We start from the raw sequence: 18244 nt of genomic DNA on the forward strand, positions 1-18244 counted from the left end.
CCAACCCTCTGGCTCGATGAGGAAAGGAATTCCATGGACTGAAAACAGATCTGTAAACATCTGAAATTTTGTAGTTGCGTGCAGTGTGTGCAGTTTCCAAGCACAGTGCAAAGTTCATTTCTTTCTAAACATCGTTTTCTCAAACAAAGGCAGTAGACATGCTCTGAGCAGCTATCCACTGGTTACATCGGGCAGATTCCCACAGAAAGCTGCCAGTGGCCGATAGTTAACAGGAAGCAGGCAGGATGTCTGGAACAGTGCACTCGCTCCAACTGTTACTGTGTATTGTACATAAATTGATGCAGTTAGCTAAACAGGATTTCGTAGTCGAATATTAGGTCTTGCAATTTTGATAAGAATTGTGCATATCTGAGAGAATGCTGTAGGTAGGGGGGCAGCACCCGTTACCTGCCCTGCACTAACCCACACCTTTTGAACAAGCATGATGAGCATGGATGGGAAAGGTGAACATTCCGCTAGTGACAGATCTGCTCAAACTAGCTTGCCTTAATAGATTCTTCTGGCAATACAATACTGGGAGGCACTTTTGTTCATTCCAAAGCATTTTCAATACTTCAAAACAGTTTGGTTCAGGGCCCTTTTGAATCAGAATTTTGGGGCACTGAAGTTAGCATAGAGCATATGATACATTTGGAGTTACACCAGGGTTAAAACTCTGCCACTGGTTCGCGTAATTTCTTACCAGGCGACAGAAGTGGCACTGCACTTGCCTTTTTGAGGCTGTGGTCGCGCAGCACCCAAGCAGTGTACTTAATTACTGCGGTACTGCCAATTTTGAGGGCCTCACTCTCCCCATCACCAAGGGTTAAGTCCTGGCTTATGATGTTATCAAGGTCGACAAGGCCAGCACCATGACTTTCTGCCTTTGCTATGACAACCTGAAAAAGCGGCACAAAGCAAATGCATCAGGAGGCAAGGAGAGCATATGTACAGATTCTCTTTGGAGGCAAGTAACGTAAAGAAATTAGAGCAGTTTACGTTCAGTCCCACCTGCTCATAATGAACGGCAAGGTGCACGAGGGTCAGTTTGATATGGTTACATAGGGTAAGAAACAAACTTTGCTAAAAGTGAGGGTAAAAAGACCCTCTACTGGGTGACCGCTCGCCCAGAAGGACAAGCAATGCTTCAACCACAATGGCGTCAGCAAGTATGGCCATCACTGGCCAAATAAGTCCACTATTTATATGTATTCTGTCTCGTAGTACATTCCAAAACAATCACTAGTGCTTGTGTACACTTGAGAATGTACACTAGTGATGCACACTAAACCTGACTGGACAGTCTCTTTCACTATAAAACTAAAAACAACATTGTAGAATTCACATTAGGGTCATTCCATGCCAAACGTCCCAGCCAATTTCGTGACCATCTCAAATGTATGAATGAATGAAAACAACTTTTATTAGGTCCAGCAGGGCGCGACGAAGTCGCGCACCAGGCTATCGAAAAAAAATCATGCCGATTTCTTCCATGGAAAACAGTAAAATGCTAGAATATTTCGAAGAGAAAAAAATTTCTGGTCACGTGGGAGCATGAAATGACCCATTAATGACAACTTGATAGTATTTGAAATGTTGTGAAAATTGATCCGTGCATTGTGCAAAACAATGACACATCAATAAACGAGTATACTAATCTGAAGTGGCTTAGCCCATAAGCCTCAAATTTCTGCTATTGACCCATAAAATAGATTCGTCTTGTAGCCAACTAAAAATACCATACCCAGATTCCAAATGCTACAAAATCTGAGAAAAATAAAAGAACGGGACATGCACATGAAGCTGCACTCTTGCATTTATATTAACTTGAGGACACTGAGTGTCTCAAATACAAGTATGATTTCATATATTTTATATAAAGAGTCCAGCCCTTGACAAGTTGCGTAAAACTGGACAGTTCATATTCAAGGGGTACGCAAAGCAGCTTTTCCTCTGAGTGAATAGCTCTGGCCAAAGCTAACTTTCACTCAGGACAAAAGGCTAAGCACTGGGATAAAGGTAAGGAGGCATGCTACTTTTCTGCTTTGTTGGCAATACAAAATACGTTGCTAATTAACAAAATATATTTATGATAACTGATCAACCTAAAATAAGCCATGCATATGACACCTAGTAGCGGTGGCTGCGTGACACAGACCACAAATATCTAAATTGTAACATTCCACTGCACTATATTCAAAAATTGTGTTTGCCCCCCCCCCCCCCTGGAATTCTAGTTTCTGCTACCCTGGGAAGGCCTTAGCAAACAGGGACAAGTCAGCTTACTATAAGAGTATCAACATATCTAGTAGAGTCTTGGGTTGCCATGCAGAAAGTCCCCAATTCCAGATCCTCCTTATCGAAAGTGAAGTTTTACTATTATTAGAAGGAACACTTTCAAAGCAAGACTATAGAAGAATAAAACGAGTAAGAATCTACATTTTAAGAATATGTTAACCTTTAACCAACACTGACACATGCCACCACATGCACGAACATAATCACGAAATTTTCATTTCTCGATTATCTCAGGCAATAGGAAATTCCCATATCTAACTGGATTTAAGTGTTTCTTGATTCCAAACTCAGTCCTGCAGCTCTCCCATATTATTTGCAAAATATGTAGCCAACCTGCTTCGCAAAATTGATCAATGCTGCTTCGCTGTCAAACTTCACAGACCAGTTGGAGCGCTTCTCATCCACAAAACTCAAGAAGTTGTTGCCTTGTACCTGTTACAAAAAACATTAAAGTCAGCATGGCACATCATGAAGTCATAAAAGTAATCAATGCATGAAAGCTGCCCAAAGGATAAAACAGCCAGTTATGAAGTGAAAATTACATGCCCGCATGAAATGAAATTATGTGGAGTCCTTCACTCTAAGGCGAAGACATCTCGCTGCCTAAACACTGCTTGTCATCAATTTTTATTGTCATCTAATGGATGAGGTAAGCTTATTAACCATAACAAAAAAACATATTTTTGGTTCATTCTCATAAAGATAACAGATTCATTTAAAAGAAAATGATGGTGCAACAGCAGCTGCTGAGTTACAACAGGAATGGTACGTTGTGTTTCGCATCAACTATAAGGGACTGTTTAGATGTGCTACCTGAATCTGCGTGCAAAATTAAGAATTCTTATTTAGCCATGTGTTGCCTAATATCAGCTTAATCTTAGGTTTAAAGTGTGAAAGTTGAACATGAATGGCAATAAAACTTCCAGTTCTCACCCAGTATATATTTGGCACATTGCTAACAAACCTTCAGTTGGTAGTCTGTACTTGTCCCTGTCTTTTTATTGTGGTCCATGTTGACTTTCATGCTGTCAACCCAGGATTATGTATCACCGACTAGCCCACTCAGCCACCCTGCTAACTTATATTAGTGATACAAGACGTATATTAAATCATATTGTATTGGCAATAGGTGAAAGGCCCTGCATGGCAACAAATAGCAATTCTCAAATTTTTTTTTGCATGTTGTTATACAAACATTTTCCTGTCTGATCTAGTACCGGTGCGCAAATTTATTTGTGTGCGCCAGAACTTGCCTTATAATGTATGTATTTCTTGTACTAGATGCCTGTTGTCACTTTTCACGACAAAGCTACAAAGTGCACACCATGGCAGAAATGGTCTTTTTTTTTTCTACATTCAAAGGACACAAACAAATACAGTGAAACCTCGGTGATACGAATCTCACGGGACCACCAAAAATATTCGTATCATCCGAAATTCGTATCACCAGAAAGCATGGAAAATTAGCATGCGACAAAAGAAAGCTGGCGTACATTTTCATTTATTGTTTTTCAGGGCCGTAGCAACGTCAGGAAGAACCCTGAATGATTGTCAGTTATGTTTTTATATGTCGGCAACCATACCAGCACTCGTAAATATACGGTCCGTATGCGCGTATTTAATTAATGAACCAAGTGTGTTGTGACCCGCGACAGCAGTAGCCGCTTCCAAATTTTAGTATGCTTTTTTGCATGAAATCGGAGTACTGCAGCGAAAGTGACGAAAGTAGCACTTCGACGCGATAGATCAAGGACACAAAATTACAGAACCACGGTCCTATGTTCTGCATTTTGTTATCGCGTAAGCGTTGGGGATGTTTTTTGGCAGATTTATGACCGTGCCCGCACAAGTGTGACCTCAACGGTCGCGCATTTTGACGTTGTGAGGCCTGACTCCTCCGCCAAGACCGTCCTTGCCTTCTTTCGGTCCTCGTCCACCTTTAGAAAAGTGTTTTTCTTACACAGTGATTCTGACGATTTGGCGGTGCGGCGCGCATCGCCACGTTTGCGTTCCCGCGCTCGCACGTGCTAGGCGCGTCTTCCACGACAGCGCGGTCAGCATCTCTTCATGCCTGGGCAGTAGCGTACATTCGTATCAAACGTCGCTGGGTAAATATCGGTTCGCAGCAGCCGTACTCCATTACACTGCAGGCCAATGGGCCTTGGCGGGGACCAACGAAAAATTCGTATCATCCCGAAATTCGTATGAGCTGTGATCGTATCACCGAGGTTTCACTGTAGTTCTAAGTAAGTTTCAATCCCTTTTTTACGAGAAGCAGAAAAAAATTCACGTCACAACTACTGAGGTCCTGTAAACACTCCTAAGAATTTAACGACCGCACACTTGAAATATGGCTCAGTTCCAAACAACTGGTTCACTTGTGCATTGCTCAACTCTGTTGTGTCATTCCACCTAAGATAGAATGCGTGTTAGTGGCACTCTGACGTCACTGTATGCTTGGATTGTTGTACCTAAGACAAGACACACGTGTAAGTGTCTGGCTCTCTGAGATCACTGTTTAGTTTCTCTGTTAGCTTAGAAGACCACAGCGTGTGTGCTTTGGGGGTAATTCTGTTATATTGCAAGTTGCAATAAACAAGTGTGTTGGCGAGTAGGCTACCGAGTCATGAAGATAATACAAGCTCTATGAAGACCAAGTTACTACGCAGTTGGGCAATAGTCAGCTGAAAAAAAAAAAAGCCAAGCTCAACTTACCTTGATGACAAACTGTGCATTAATCGCAGCAACAGCCACCTGTTGCTGCTTCTCTTTGTACAAAATAAGCCTATACTGAAAGGAAAATCGAACAAAGGAGCAAGAATTAGCTTGGAAGCAATTGTTGCACAAGCATGACCTTCAAATGAAATGGCACAAATGTTAATGTCAGAGAAATTATGCAGAAAAGAAAGGCCTAATGAATATTTTCCAGAGCAAGGCAGCAAAACAGTGCCACCACACATAACTGATGCTCTTTCAGTTTTCTAACAAGAGTATAACAATATGTTTCATCAAGACTAGCGTGTAGTGTGGCCCTCATGTTGCAGTGACAGAAAAATATACTGGGCAGTGACAACTGCTACATATCTCGAACTAATCTGCTGATGAAACGTCAAATCTCAGTGAAAGAAATCAAGAAAAAGATTGCTAAAGCAATGCATATGGCCAAGGAGTGGCAGGTTGCAAATGCCCTGCAGAACATCAAATATGTCATAACTTCAATAATACCAAGAAGTGCAATCAAACGTAGACCTTCACAACAAAAAAGTGACAGCTGTCAAGATTACTACCAGCATTGTTTTATGTTTGGCGTGAATTGTCCACCGAAAGAGTACCACAGTTTTTAGATACCCAGCCTGGCTTTTCAGACCAGACCAATACATGCGTTTGATACATAAGCTAGAGCTAATAAGCCTGTGTTATCTTACAACACCCCCCCTTCAGAACTGGAGCATTGCCAACTTATGCTTATGCAATGCCTTAAAAATTGGCTGCCATCAAAAGCTTAAAGCTAAAAGCGTTGATCTGAACATTTGTGTATAGCAGAATATATAAAAAACGCACAGGTTTCTGTAGCAGAGAGTTTGCTGAAAAGACGGTGTGCAAAATATGGCACTTTAACAATAACACAGGAACAGACATAAAATCAATAATAGACAGCAGTTGTGCTTATCTAAACAGGATGACACACTGTCTTAAAAAAATGCTAATTGCGTAAATGAGAGTTATTACTTAGCAATGTGTGTCGGTTAAAAAACTCATGCTGAAAAGCTGCAACAGGTTGTTTCAAAAGATTATGAAACCCTTTTGTGAATTGTGAAGAGGCAGTAGTATAAAATTTTCTGTTTTCTTGCGGAAAGAGGTACTGTATGCGTGACAGACAGGATGACGTATTAATAATCACCTAAGGAAACATAGATTAAATGTAAAGGATTAGTACTGTGATGGTCATTTATCTGTTCACTGCCAAGAGTGCAGCAGTACAGATTGTGTGGTTTTATCCTGGTAAAGAGATAAGGATGTGTGCGAAATCATACAGGCACAGGCAATCAGTCAAAAGTGGTCAAAGTTGTGTATGACTTCTCTATCAAACTTCGATAAAAAAACAGTCTTTGTGGAATAGCAGTTTCAATTTAACACGTATCATGCTACTGTGTATGGCATATAAAAGTAAATTTTTCTAGGAAAAAACTTAAAATTAGGTCATTGTGTTGCCGACATCTTTCCTATTCTGCCTTTGTTTCCAGGTGCTAAGATGTTTTTTGAAAACACAAGGTTTTGGGTTACCATATGTTAGCTTGCAACATGACATTGTGCAGGACTCTGCACTGGATCAGTGCAGGCCTGTATTAGCAGTGAAACAGCAGACAACAACAGTGACAATGTTGCTGTAACAGAACGAGGGTAGTAGAGAGGTAAACGTTTAAACAGGTGTCTTGCAGTATTTGAAAATGTTCTTGCCACTGTCGCATGATCAAAGGCCACATGCTTAAACTTATACAACTTACATTTGTTGTATCATGGTTTCCTAGCACTGCAATGCCTAATTTTCCCTGGTTGCTTGGCTGTTTTCCTTCACTAGAAAAAAAAAAAAACAATGTGGTCACAAGAGCCAAGACTTGACCTAAACATGTGCATCAGTGAACTAAAAGTACCCATGTCAAATTTTACTCAACTAAAATGAGCATGGCAGCAGCCTTTGCATCATGGCAAATGTAAAACCTAACAACCTTTATACAAGTTAAGAGACAACATTAACAACACTGCACAACATAACCATAATTATGCAATGTAAAAGTGCACAGAAAATATGCAGAAATTGCACGAGCATGTGTAAACAGCAAGTTTACTCCGTGACACCAGATGGCAAATGCATACAAAAGCAGGCATGCTGAGTATGACTCAAGAACATGAAAGAGACAATAGCGATTGCAAGGGGCTCACATGCCAAAACCACAATATGATTACGGAGCCCACTGTAGTGGGGGACTCCAGATTAATCTCGACCACCTGGAGTTCTTAAACGTGCACCCATATCTAAACACAGGGGTGTTCTTTGTACTTCGTCCCCTTTGATATGCGGCCGCTGTGGCTGAAAATCAAACCTGTGCCCTCAAGCGTAGCAGCATGACACCTTACGTGCTAATTAAGCTACCGCGGTGGGTATCAAAGAGACAATAAGTAAAAGTACTATTCATGGCATGATTGAAAAATGAGACATATTAACTGATAAGACATTTCTTCAGTTAGACTCTCTTATGTCTCTTAGTCACTCCCCTTTGCAGTCACTCAAGGGCGCAACTTGAAATGTGGGGCTCAGCGAGCATGTGTTGCCTCACGTCATTTTATATAAGTTATCCTACGGTGGTCAGACATTTTGGGGGTGGGGGGGGGGGGAGGCCACATTTTTTGTGTGCCATATCCTGGCTATAACCCTGGATCTAACTGCCCAGTGTAATTTGGATGATTATGAAGGAGAACACAGCACAATAATTCAGGAACAAAAGTCAGTCCTACTGGACTTTTAGGATTACAGAATAATTGACTGTAAAGAATAGATGCACATCTTCATAGTAGTCAACACAGAATAGATGTGTATTTATGGCAGACATATGGAAGGCGTCTTAAGTAAGAAGCCATCACATATACAAAAAAACCATGTATACGGCTACTGTGTACACTTTTCAATGTGTTCAGTTAAAGCGGATGGCACTACTTCATGCAATGATCCCACAGCGAGTGTGGATACTGGGTCTGTCCTGGAAAGGAAAATAGAAGATGAAGGTACAAGAAGGCTCCGCCTGCCCACTTCCAAAGCCTGTGGCAGCAAAGGTGCTGTTGCAAAGAAAAACTTTTTGTGCTTTCCGAGTGTGCTCCATGCCACTCTCCACACAAAAAGACAGGTGTTCACCGACAGATGAAGTTAGTCTGGAAACTCAGCATATAGTGGCAGGCAGAAAAAATGAAAACAAAAATGAGCGCAGCCATCAACACAAAGAAGACAATGCATAGAACATGTGTACTTTTTTTGGCATTCATGCACCTAATTCTCTGCAGTGCCACCATGTTTCTGCCTGCAATAATTGTGTACTGCTGCAATAACTGTGCACTACTGTTTGCACATGACAGCTGCACACCCAGTGTCCTTTATTTAAAGCACACTATAGAGGCTGAAATATTTTGTGCCAAAGGAACTAGCAGTGTTGCTATTTCGTAGATCTAGAAATTTCTGTGAAGTACCGACATAGCACTTATCTTTCTATAGTGAAATATTTGTGTATTTTGTTAATTAGTTGTCTAATAACAAATTTCCATTCTGTTTATATGTGTGCCAATATGGCTGATGTTATGTGAAGAAACCACTGAGATCTGCGTCAATTTAGAGAAATTTTGCACATGTAAAATTCTAGGGTACCTTCCTTCGATGTTCTCTGCTAGCACAGAACAACAGAACTCTGCCTCTTGTAAAGAGCCCCTCTTGCCAGGCCCCCTATTACATAATGTCTGGTGAGCACTTCACCAAGACAATTTTTAAAATTTATTCTTTATATTAACAGTTAGGAGGAATTGAACTGTCCTCATACCATCCTGCTAAGATGGAAGAGCCACCATCAAGAGAGACATTCCACCCTCTTTGCCTCAGCTAGTGCCTCCAAGCGCAAACCTTTCCAGCATTCTCCTATGCACAAAAAACGAGGTAGCGCATCATGTTCCCATGACGAGCCCCACCTCCCTTTTCCCCCTTCTCTTTCTGGACTGTTTGGTGGCACATTTCCAATGGTGGCACGGAACATTGTGCAATGAATGATGAACTAAGATCAAGCGATCTGGTCAGGTGATGTTCTCTCATTCGCGGTGCACCTTTCAACAAAAAAGAAGGGGGGAGGGGGGGGGGGGAGAGGTCTTATGTTCACAGTTTAGACTATTTTCATGTCATGCAGCCATTTCACACTTTGCGGACGCAATCACCACTGAGCTATCTACGCACAGTTTTTGTTTTGAATTACCACGCCTGGTGACAGGCCCTTCAACTGAACAGTACACCTCAGAGGCAACAATCTCAGCATTGTGGAAGGTTTAAAAAAATAAACCAGAAGACAAGGTATAGCCAGCCCTTAATATACTGCCACTGCATTTGAATTATGTTATTCACAGTCCCATGCCAAGTATTAAAGGACCCCTAACACCAAGGTTGAGAGCTTGAGATGTGTGTTGTTTAATTGTCCTGCAAACATGGGCACTTCTGGCTGATTATTAGACGTGAACGTTGCCTTTAAGATATTTTAATTTGGCTTTAAAGTAGGCATGAGTGCACATCTGAGTTGGCAGCACCTTGTCAACTAAGACACCTTCTCAACTTGGCAACTTGTCACAGACAAGTTTGCGGGGTGCACACAGTATGACGACTGGTGCCCGACGGGGCTATCGTTACTCGCCTCCTTGCTCTTTTAATGGGGGCTTTTCTCGAGGTGGTTGTGGCTCCTTGTGCCAGAAATTGTTTTTTTTTTTACAGCGAAACCTGTTATGAGATCAATGATCAATTTTGGTGGCGTAGTTGTCTGCCACCACTGCTGATGTCCGGAACAGCTATCACGCACAACGAGACAAAAAAAAAATCGAGGAACGAGTGCGATTTGAACCCAGGCCCTTTGTATGGCATTCGAGTATTCTACAACAGAGCCATGCCAGTGCTTGAAACTCTTTCCAAAAAAGACCCTACACAGGTGTGATGTCAAGCAAGGAATCACGTTAACAAGTTGAAATGTAATATAACGTGGTAGAAGAGTTAAATAACACCAGACGTCACACAATGTGAATTGTGTAATGAGTGTGTGGTTTAAAGCTTTCCACCCGATACAAAGCGCTAAGCCATAGTACTCCGTCATCAGCTACAGCACCAACAAATTGTACAAAATGCTCTGCAGATATGTAGCAGGCACATTGTTTCCCCACAGAATTATTAATGATGGCATAGTCGGTATGCCCTACTTTGCAAAAACTATGATGATTTATGGCGTAGTGGGTACCTTAACTGTACTTGTAGTAGTTGCCCCAAGAGAGTTTACAACAGACTCTAGAAAGGTTGCTCCTCAAGCTTTCACTGCAACTGCGCTGCATGTTCCATGCAAGCCTGGTGTTTTCCTGAAGGAGCATGCACTTAACAGTTTAGTGAATACTTAACAGGCTTCTCTATTACCAAAGTACCCCCATCGTTTCATTCTTTACCACCTTCAGGGCTCTGATAAAAAAACTGTGCTTTCAACATCACCAAAGCTTGGACGCACGCAATCTTATGGCACTGCCCCAAGGTGGGGAGCTAGTCTAATGATTTAAGGCGGCTGTCTTGAAGTGACGCCCAAATTTGTCATAATTAACGATGCTAGAATCAATTATACAATATACTATACTCGGGTACAGGTCAAGAAAAAAGCGGCTTTTTGCTGTCAAAGGACCCCTCTCCAGCCAATGGGTCACCGTGTCATTGTGACGTTGCAGCCGACCGCCTTCGCGCCGCGCTCACGTGAGGAATCAAAAAGCGTGTTCTTCCGCGCTTACGGACCTCAACCAAAATGGCCACCTCCGCTGTTCGCGACCATTCCTCAGCGTCGTCAGTGAGATCGTGCTCTCACAAGCTGACTTTAGTGCGTTCATCCCAATTCAGATTCCACGAAAAACCTTGTTTGTGTGTTGTGTGCAGTGCTCAGTAACGACAATCGCCGTGGTGTTTCATTTGCTGCAGAAGCGCTCGGCGCTGCCTGGAAACAGCTGCCGATATTTGCGCTGTTGATCGGCGCTGCAATGCCTTGTGTGATACAGAGCGGCCGTCATCATCTTCTCCAGGGGTTTTGTGTTCAGCATGAAGTGTTGCGCATTCTGCTGTTTTGTCACTCCTGCGTCAGTGGTGTACGTTGCTTCACACACCTGTTGTCAGACCAGTGACTGCCACAGGTGGTGATAACTGGTTGTTTATTCCTCATTGATTACGCCCGTAAGTTGTTGATATTACGGTTGTGCATAGCGCACGACATTACCGGACAGTTTCCACTTATTGCGCTCGCAAAAAACTGATTTAAAATCTCTCAAACGGTGACCGCTTCGTTACTCTTTCATTTATTGCTTGCTGGGGCGAGATTAAGCCTGTTTCTGTGCAGGCACTGACTCACAGAAACGATGCCGCTGTGGTTGCAATTCACTACTCCAGCTGACCAATAACTATTTCATGTGTTGTATTCTAACAGGGAAATGAAAGAAATTGAACTAAAGTTATATATTCACTCAAAATGAAGGCTTCCAGAGGAACTACTTTATGGCATGGACACACTCACAGAAGCTTGGGTCCAAGCACGGCCTGTACGTGCAAAGCGGTGACTACGTCAAGATGACACGGCAACAACGTTGGCTGGAGGGGGGTCCTTGGACGGCGGCGAAAAGCCGCCTTTTTTTTTTTTACTTGTACCTGAGTATATAGCATTTACGACTCAATTTCAGGATTATCTGACACAAAGCTACAAATTACAGTATAAAAGTCACAAACGAAAACTTCGCTGTCAGAGGTCCTTTCGAGTGCTGCGACAGAAAATGCTGCTTTGTACAAAGTGTGAATGTTAAAAAAAAGGTGGAAACTTTTTTCCACGCTTCATGCTTATGCACACAATGAAAAATTGCTTGAAGTAGTTATGTGCAAGTGGATGGCATGAATAAAGAATAATGTCCTTTGAGAGCCCAATATGTGCACAAAGGATGCATTGCTATGTGTGCAGTTGTAAATGCAGCCCCTACGACCTACACTGTAGCCTTTTTCTGTGGTTACAATCAGCTACAAGTATGTCGCCCCATTATGGTGTAACCAATGCCTAGGCCATTGTGCTTGATGCTTTAACAAGGTGTTGCCACAATCTCAAAAGTTTAATAAAATATGAAATGTGAAACTACCTAGGATTTGACAATTTATAACAAAGTGGTGAAGTGACAGCAGGTGTAGCCGTTATGTGTATCAGAGCATAACCTGAACTCACGGCACCTGACAGAGACAGTTGGAAGGCAAAAGCCGCATCATTTTGCTACCTAAAGAATAAGCGCTGTCACTTTGCCCGTGACCAGTACATGGCGAATCTGATGCCAGTCAATGCTGTGCCTTTCAATCAAACAGCTTAGTACACTGCTAGGAAAGAGCTCAAATTTGAAAGTAAATTCACGTGAAGCAAGCAATGACAATGCAAGTTCCAAAAAATCCCAACAGCATGTTTACATTGCCATGGGGATTTTTCGAAGAAGAAATACAATGGTAACCATAAAATGCACAAATTGGGTGACTGTACTAAGATTTTAAAATAAGTAAACATACTGTGTAGTGTGTGAGATCAAAGGAAGGAGAATGGATCGAGGGCTCGTTTCTTTGTTCGACACAACCTAATGAAGACAACCGACAATGAAGCCAACGAAAGTATAGGGGAGATTATTTGTAGTCCTTTAACTGTATTGTAGTAATGACATAAACAGCAAAAAATTTGAAGGGGAAAAAAAGCAACTTTGCCGCTGGCTGGTAGGGACCGAACCAACAACCTTTGAATTACGCATCCGATGCTCTACCAAGTGAGCTACGGCGGCGGTCGTTTCCCCATGCACTTGATTGGGCATTTCTGTAAGTGTGATCCTGAGAGTGCTAGCCAGTGCCACTCATAGCCATGGCGGCGAGTGTGGAACACTCCCTTTCGCCAGTGTGGTCCTTCATGAAAGGGAATGCACAAACGCATAGACTGTGCTCCTTTGTGACTGCTTAGAGTGCCAGCAAGTAGTAGCAAGAGGAAGCAGGTCGACTTTTGGGGTATTTATTGGCAAGCATCTGCTAGGATCCATCCTCTGGCAATATGGTTTTCCTGGCCGTCAATAGATAATGCCAAAGGCAGACGTGCTTCTCCTTGCTGCTACTTGCCAGTGCAGTAAGCAGTGTCTTCAGAGCATAGGTTACGTGCTCATGTGTTCCCTTCATAAAAGACCGCACTGTAAAGATTATAACATTCACATTTACACGCAGTGCATGCATCTGCACATTAGCTAACAATTTATCAGACCTCTCCCACCAAACTCAAGCAAAAGGTAACCAAAAATATTTCATTTATAAGCAAATACACTGGCTACATGAGCACAATGGAATAACATCATCATGGAATAATACACAATGTGATGGCTCTTTGACATCAATACTGGGGAAGATATCTAGACTTGACAGAGAGATTAAACATGGGAGGACAGAACCCAAGTTTAATTCAAGATTCAACAGCACCACACTTTGGTTGAAAAGCATTTGCAAGCAAAGATAGCAGGTGCAAGATGCCTGTTGTAACAAAAATGGTAGCATTTCACCATTGAAAATTTCTGGGGTAAAAGAAGTGCTAAACAAATTTAGACATTCCAAGGTCAGAAAACGTACTCAACTACAAGCCTGTCCATGTCATGTCTGACATGCTTCATTTCCTGACCTTAGAAGTAAAGTGAAAGCGTAACGTAGTTTTGTACATAATGAAGCATAGTATCATATCACATGTTGGAACCGGAGTAGCTTGCAATGAAACCATAAACATGCAAATTGATCCAATGATGGTCTAGAAATCACGTAGACAAAGCAGCAGGACAGCAGCACATCCTGTTGCAATTTTGGCTAAGTAGATCTTGTGCCTGACTGCCAAGAATTATATTTGTATTCCTCTAGTCGTTCTTTGTGCAGTAACGGGCACTGCACATTCCAAAAGCTACATTGATACATTTATCATGATACACCTATTTATCATATATATTGGCAAATAAACATTATCTGGGGTTTTACATGCCAAAACAATGATATGACTATGAGGCACGCCGTAGTGGAGGGCTCCGGAAATTTCGGCCATCTGGTGTTTCTTAACGTGCGCTGACATCACACAGTACACGAGCCTCTAGGATTTCGTCTCCATCAAAATGTTGTTGCACTGGTAATGAATGACATGTGTTATATTTAATTATATCAAAGTTATGCAGTTACAACGAAAACAAGAAGGCAACGCCCTTGCCCATTTTAGTGTACACGTGTATACGCCTCAAACGAAAGTAAAAACACGAGATTGAAAGGTCGCAGGCGGCACCACGAGCGAACAAGGCTATGAATGCGCCCGTGAAGCAAAAACAAAACGAAATGACAACATGTCCTTACGCAGGCATAACTCACTGATGATCGAATTAATATGGTGGTCAACGATGGTGTCATTATATGCTATGGGCATATGCACCATAAACTAAGATTATTGCCGAGTGAATTTCGAAAACGCCCGAGTTTCAGCCAGCCCACTAAGGACGCGCGTGTTTTCACGCAAAAATAATGAACAGTTACGTTCAATGATGTCTATAAACACCGTGAATTCCAACAGTGACCGCGGTGTCAGTCAACACGTCTACAGAGACACGATCGACTTACTACTTGAATGCCTGTACAGCAGCAGCACATAGTAGTGATAAGACGCCGGACGAGGCCGATTGTTTATCTGCAAGGCGAACAGAAGCAGCACAATGACATGGTCAATGCGGATGGTGTGCGGTAAGTATTAAACGAAGTAAGGCAAAATTCGGCTCACCAGCAGAAGTTCTGCCGACGGATGGTTGCCTCGGAGGCGTGTACGTTAGTGAACTGTTACCAGCTTTCGCAGCGTCGTCCTCAGAAAAGAGATTTGCAAGTTTCGAGCTGCAAGAAAATAGAACACAAAAGCCTTCATAGCTATCGCGACACCTTCATCGAGTCAGCACCTAAAGTGTTTATATTATAGAGTTTACACACGGGCATTCCAAAACAGAAAATGAACTAGTACGGACAGAAACGACGCACCTTCCAGGCTGTACTGCGAAATCAGCATCATCGTCGTCGTTTGGAAAGTGCATAGCTCTCCTTTAAAACGCATGCAACTCGGGAGTGTATCAACTTCAAACAATCAGCGAGCGTTTCGATGCGCGTGAAGCTTCTCGGAGGTAACCACCCCCTCCTCTATATCGGACTGACAAGCCGCCGCATCGGCCGCATGAGCCGCCGCCGCTGCTGGTTGCCAGCCCATACATACAAAGCCGCCAAAAAAGAATCTCGCTGTCTGCTTGGTGGTGGTAAAGTCCCTTTCGATGGTGGTGGTAGTACCAGGTAGTACTGGTAATACCAGTAGTGCACTGTAGTGGTGGCTAGGTAGGCGGCAAATTCGATCTGCCTCCAAGAATCACTCCGGTAACAAAGCTTTTACAGTTCATCTGTAAAAATATTGACCGTTGACCAGGGGCGTAGCCAGAAATTTTTTTCGGGGGAGGGGGGGGGGTTCAACCATACCAGAGCATTGAGGGATTTTGACCATACTCTATGTATGTTCGTGTGTGCGTTAGAACTTCGGGGGGGGTTAGAACTCCCCAACCTCCCCCCCCCCCTCCCCCCCTGGCTACGCCCCTGCTGTTGACTCAGACCACATCCCGGGATTTCTTTGTCTGCGTCGACCAATCATAGAGTTGGTACCGTGGTTGGTACCAACGTTACTGGCGCCCTTGTGGTCGGAGATTCTAATATGGGCCCTATGGGCGCTTTTCCTCTAGAGTGACCCTAGAGGGTTGCCACCTGTCCGGTTTTAGACCGGCCCGGCCGGTTTTTTAGATAGCGTGCCGGTTGCCGGTCCGCACATAAGACCGCGGCTGCCATTGGTCGGTTTTTTGTCATAATATATCGCACTTATTTATTTTCTGTGGCGTTTCATGAGCGTCAGTTCAACAACTACGACGGTAAATATTCGTCAATTGCCAAAACGATTACGCTATTATTCAACCCCTTTTTAGGATCTCTTAAAGTGTAATAATAATAATTGTTGAAGTTTTACGTCCCAAAACCACGAGGGAGGGACGCCGTACCTGGAGGGCTCCGGAAATTTCGACTACCTGGGCTTCTTTAATTAACGTACACTTAAATATAAGTACACGGGCCTCAAACATTTTCGCCTACCGAAAATGTGGCCCGCCGCGGCCGAAATTCGATCTCGCTACCTTCGGGTCAGCAGTCGAGTATCGATCATAACCACTAGACCACCGTTGCGGGTTCCTTCAAGTGTAACGATCATTAGAATACAGCATGGATATATCCGATATTTTTGTTGCATATGCACTGTATACATTTTAACGTTCGTTTGCGTCTATAATGTCACAGCTATAGGTCTTATGAATTCAGACGCGAAGAAGCGCTATTTATGGACGAAGTATGTGCGGTTCCTTTTCAGTGCAGCACATTTAGAGCGATAACCAAAACATCACTTACTTTTAGTACAAGCGCATTTCCAAATGCTAGCAATTAGCTCGTCAGTGTTGTGTTTTAACGCGATAGCGTTAAACAGCTCGTTTCGCAGAAATTCCGATGTCGGCGTCGCTGGTTGTGAGCGAAAGATCACCTTGTCCATAACCGAAAAATCGACAAAGATGCAAATAAAATAAATAATAATAATTTTCGGTCCGAGTGAGAATCGAACCCAGGTATTGTCTGCGTGGCAAGCAGGTGTTCTATCACAGAGCCGTGCTATTGCTTTTTTTTTTCTTTATTGGCCTGGTGTGCGACCGATGGCGGCGCTTCGAACGGCGCCTGTATGACGTCAGAGCGGGGATTCGCGCGCTTTCGTCTGCTACGTAGGCCCAGCGCCGTGTTGAAACCACCGTTGTGGTAAATCTCAACAGAAAAGCAGTTCAATTGGTTATCTTGCGTATGGTGGCTACTGACGCTGTTCGAATAACCGTGGGTCTGCTTTTAACGTTCATTTAGAACTACAACTCTTTGTTCTTTAGAACTGCGGCCGCTTGTCGCCGCGGCGAGTGCTGCGCAATGGTGAAGTACTGCTCTGTGCCTCAGTGTACTTCGTCCGCTCGTGAAAAAGGCGTTAGCTTTCACAGCTACCCTAAGGACCCAAAGCTGAAGAGGTGCATCGCAAGCTCAGAATGGGAAGGCGCTCCACGCCTTCATCGACCGTGTGCAGCAAGCACTTAGCGGACAGTGACTTCTGCTACCCACCGTACGCGCGACTCTTAGGTAAGCTTGTGACCGTGTTTAAGCGCCCCGCGAATACTTAAGGCGTTTATTGCACGCAAGCTATAAGCATGGGCGACTTACACCAGGTGTGGTGCCGTCCCACAACCTGTCGCGAAGGCCCCTAGACAAAGAGCCGACGACGCGGCCTCCGAATTGCCTCGAAGGAAAGCGCGCCTCGTGAGCTCAGCTGAGCGGCGCAGGATTCTGAGACTACGGCTGCATTTGGATGGCGTTCATACGTATTTTACTTATGAAGGCAAGCGCGCGCCTAGCGGACTGCTTATCATAAATTCATAAGCGAAACCTGTTGCCGCTGTTTAGTGCACATTCTCTAAACGTTTTCACCTGAGGCAGTGCAGACGCTTTTTTTAAAAGCGGAGCTCTTTAAGCTTTTCGTTGGGCTGCGGGGCGTGAAACTGGACCCAGCTTACCTTTGCCACGTTAATCTCTGTGGCCCTGTGCGTGGTATAATCAGCGATTAACTATTTGTTATATTCTAATACCCATGTGACGGCCCTGTGCGGTATTAATAGGAACTACGACATAATATCGTTCTCACTGAACCAACATTACGGGATAAACTGCGATCATGGGCATCGGCAGGGGGGTGTGCAACAAGGCGGCACTTGCGCACTTGTTTGCAGGACGAAAGCAGCGGCGGTGATGCGATCTCCGTTGACGGCCTCGACCGCGCATTCAACAACGTGGCCTGCGTCGTACACTGCCTCACCCTCGATGAGGCACCGCTACCTTTCACAAGCTTTATCTACATTCTTGTAGATGCTGGAGAAGGGCACGCTTACTGAAATATCGAAAGCACCACCCAAACTAATAAGTATCGTACGGCGGAAACGAGATAACGAGCGAGAACACTCACACATAGTTTCA

The 18244-nt window shown here is 43.5% G+C and overlaps 1 protein-coding gene across 6 annotated transcripts in view; it reads right to left on the reverse strand.

Moving 5' to 3' along the window:
* Positions 1 to 15338, reverse strand: part of LOC119391834 (FK506-binding protein 15) — a 108787-nt gene extending 93449 nt beyond the window's left edge. For 4 of the 6 annotated variants that reach the window (XM_037659492.2, XM_037659511.2, XM_037659499.2 and 1 more), the window contains exons 1-7: positions 15149 to 15328; positions 14901 to 15007; positions 14744 to 14810; positions 6804 to 6873; positions 5014 to 5088; positions 2632 to 2730; positions 732 to 899 (exon numbers count right to left, since the gene is read on the reverse strand). In XM_037659492.2, the coding sequence (XP_037515420.1) occupies positions 732 to 899; positions 2632 to 2730; positions 5014 to 5088; positions 6804 to 6873; positions 14744 to 14810; positions 14901 to 15007; positions 15149 to 15201 (639 nt within the window). In that variant the 5' untranslated portion in view covers positions 15202 to 15328. Of the gene's footprint in view, positions 1 to 731; positions 900 to 2631; positions 2731 to 5013; positions 5089 to 6803; positions 6874 to 14743; positions 14811 to 14900; positions 15008 to 15148 lie in introns of all 6 variants that reach the window. The other 2 variants (XM_037659486.2, XM_037659506.2) reach the window with 2 other exon arrangements.
* Between the last annotated feature and the right edge of the window lie 2906 nt (positions 15339 to 18244).

Source organism: Rhipicephalus sanguineus, chromosome 1 (genome assembly GCF_013339695.2).
Source record: "Rhipicephalus sanguineus isolate Rsan-2018 chromosome 1, BIME_Rsan_1.4, whole genome shotgun sequence".
NCBI lineage: Eukaryota > Metazoa > Arthropoda > Arachnida > Ixodida > Ixodidae > Rhipicephalus > Rhipicephalus sanguineus.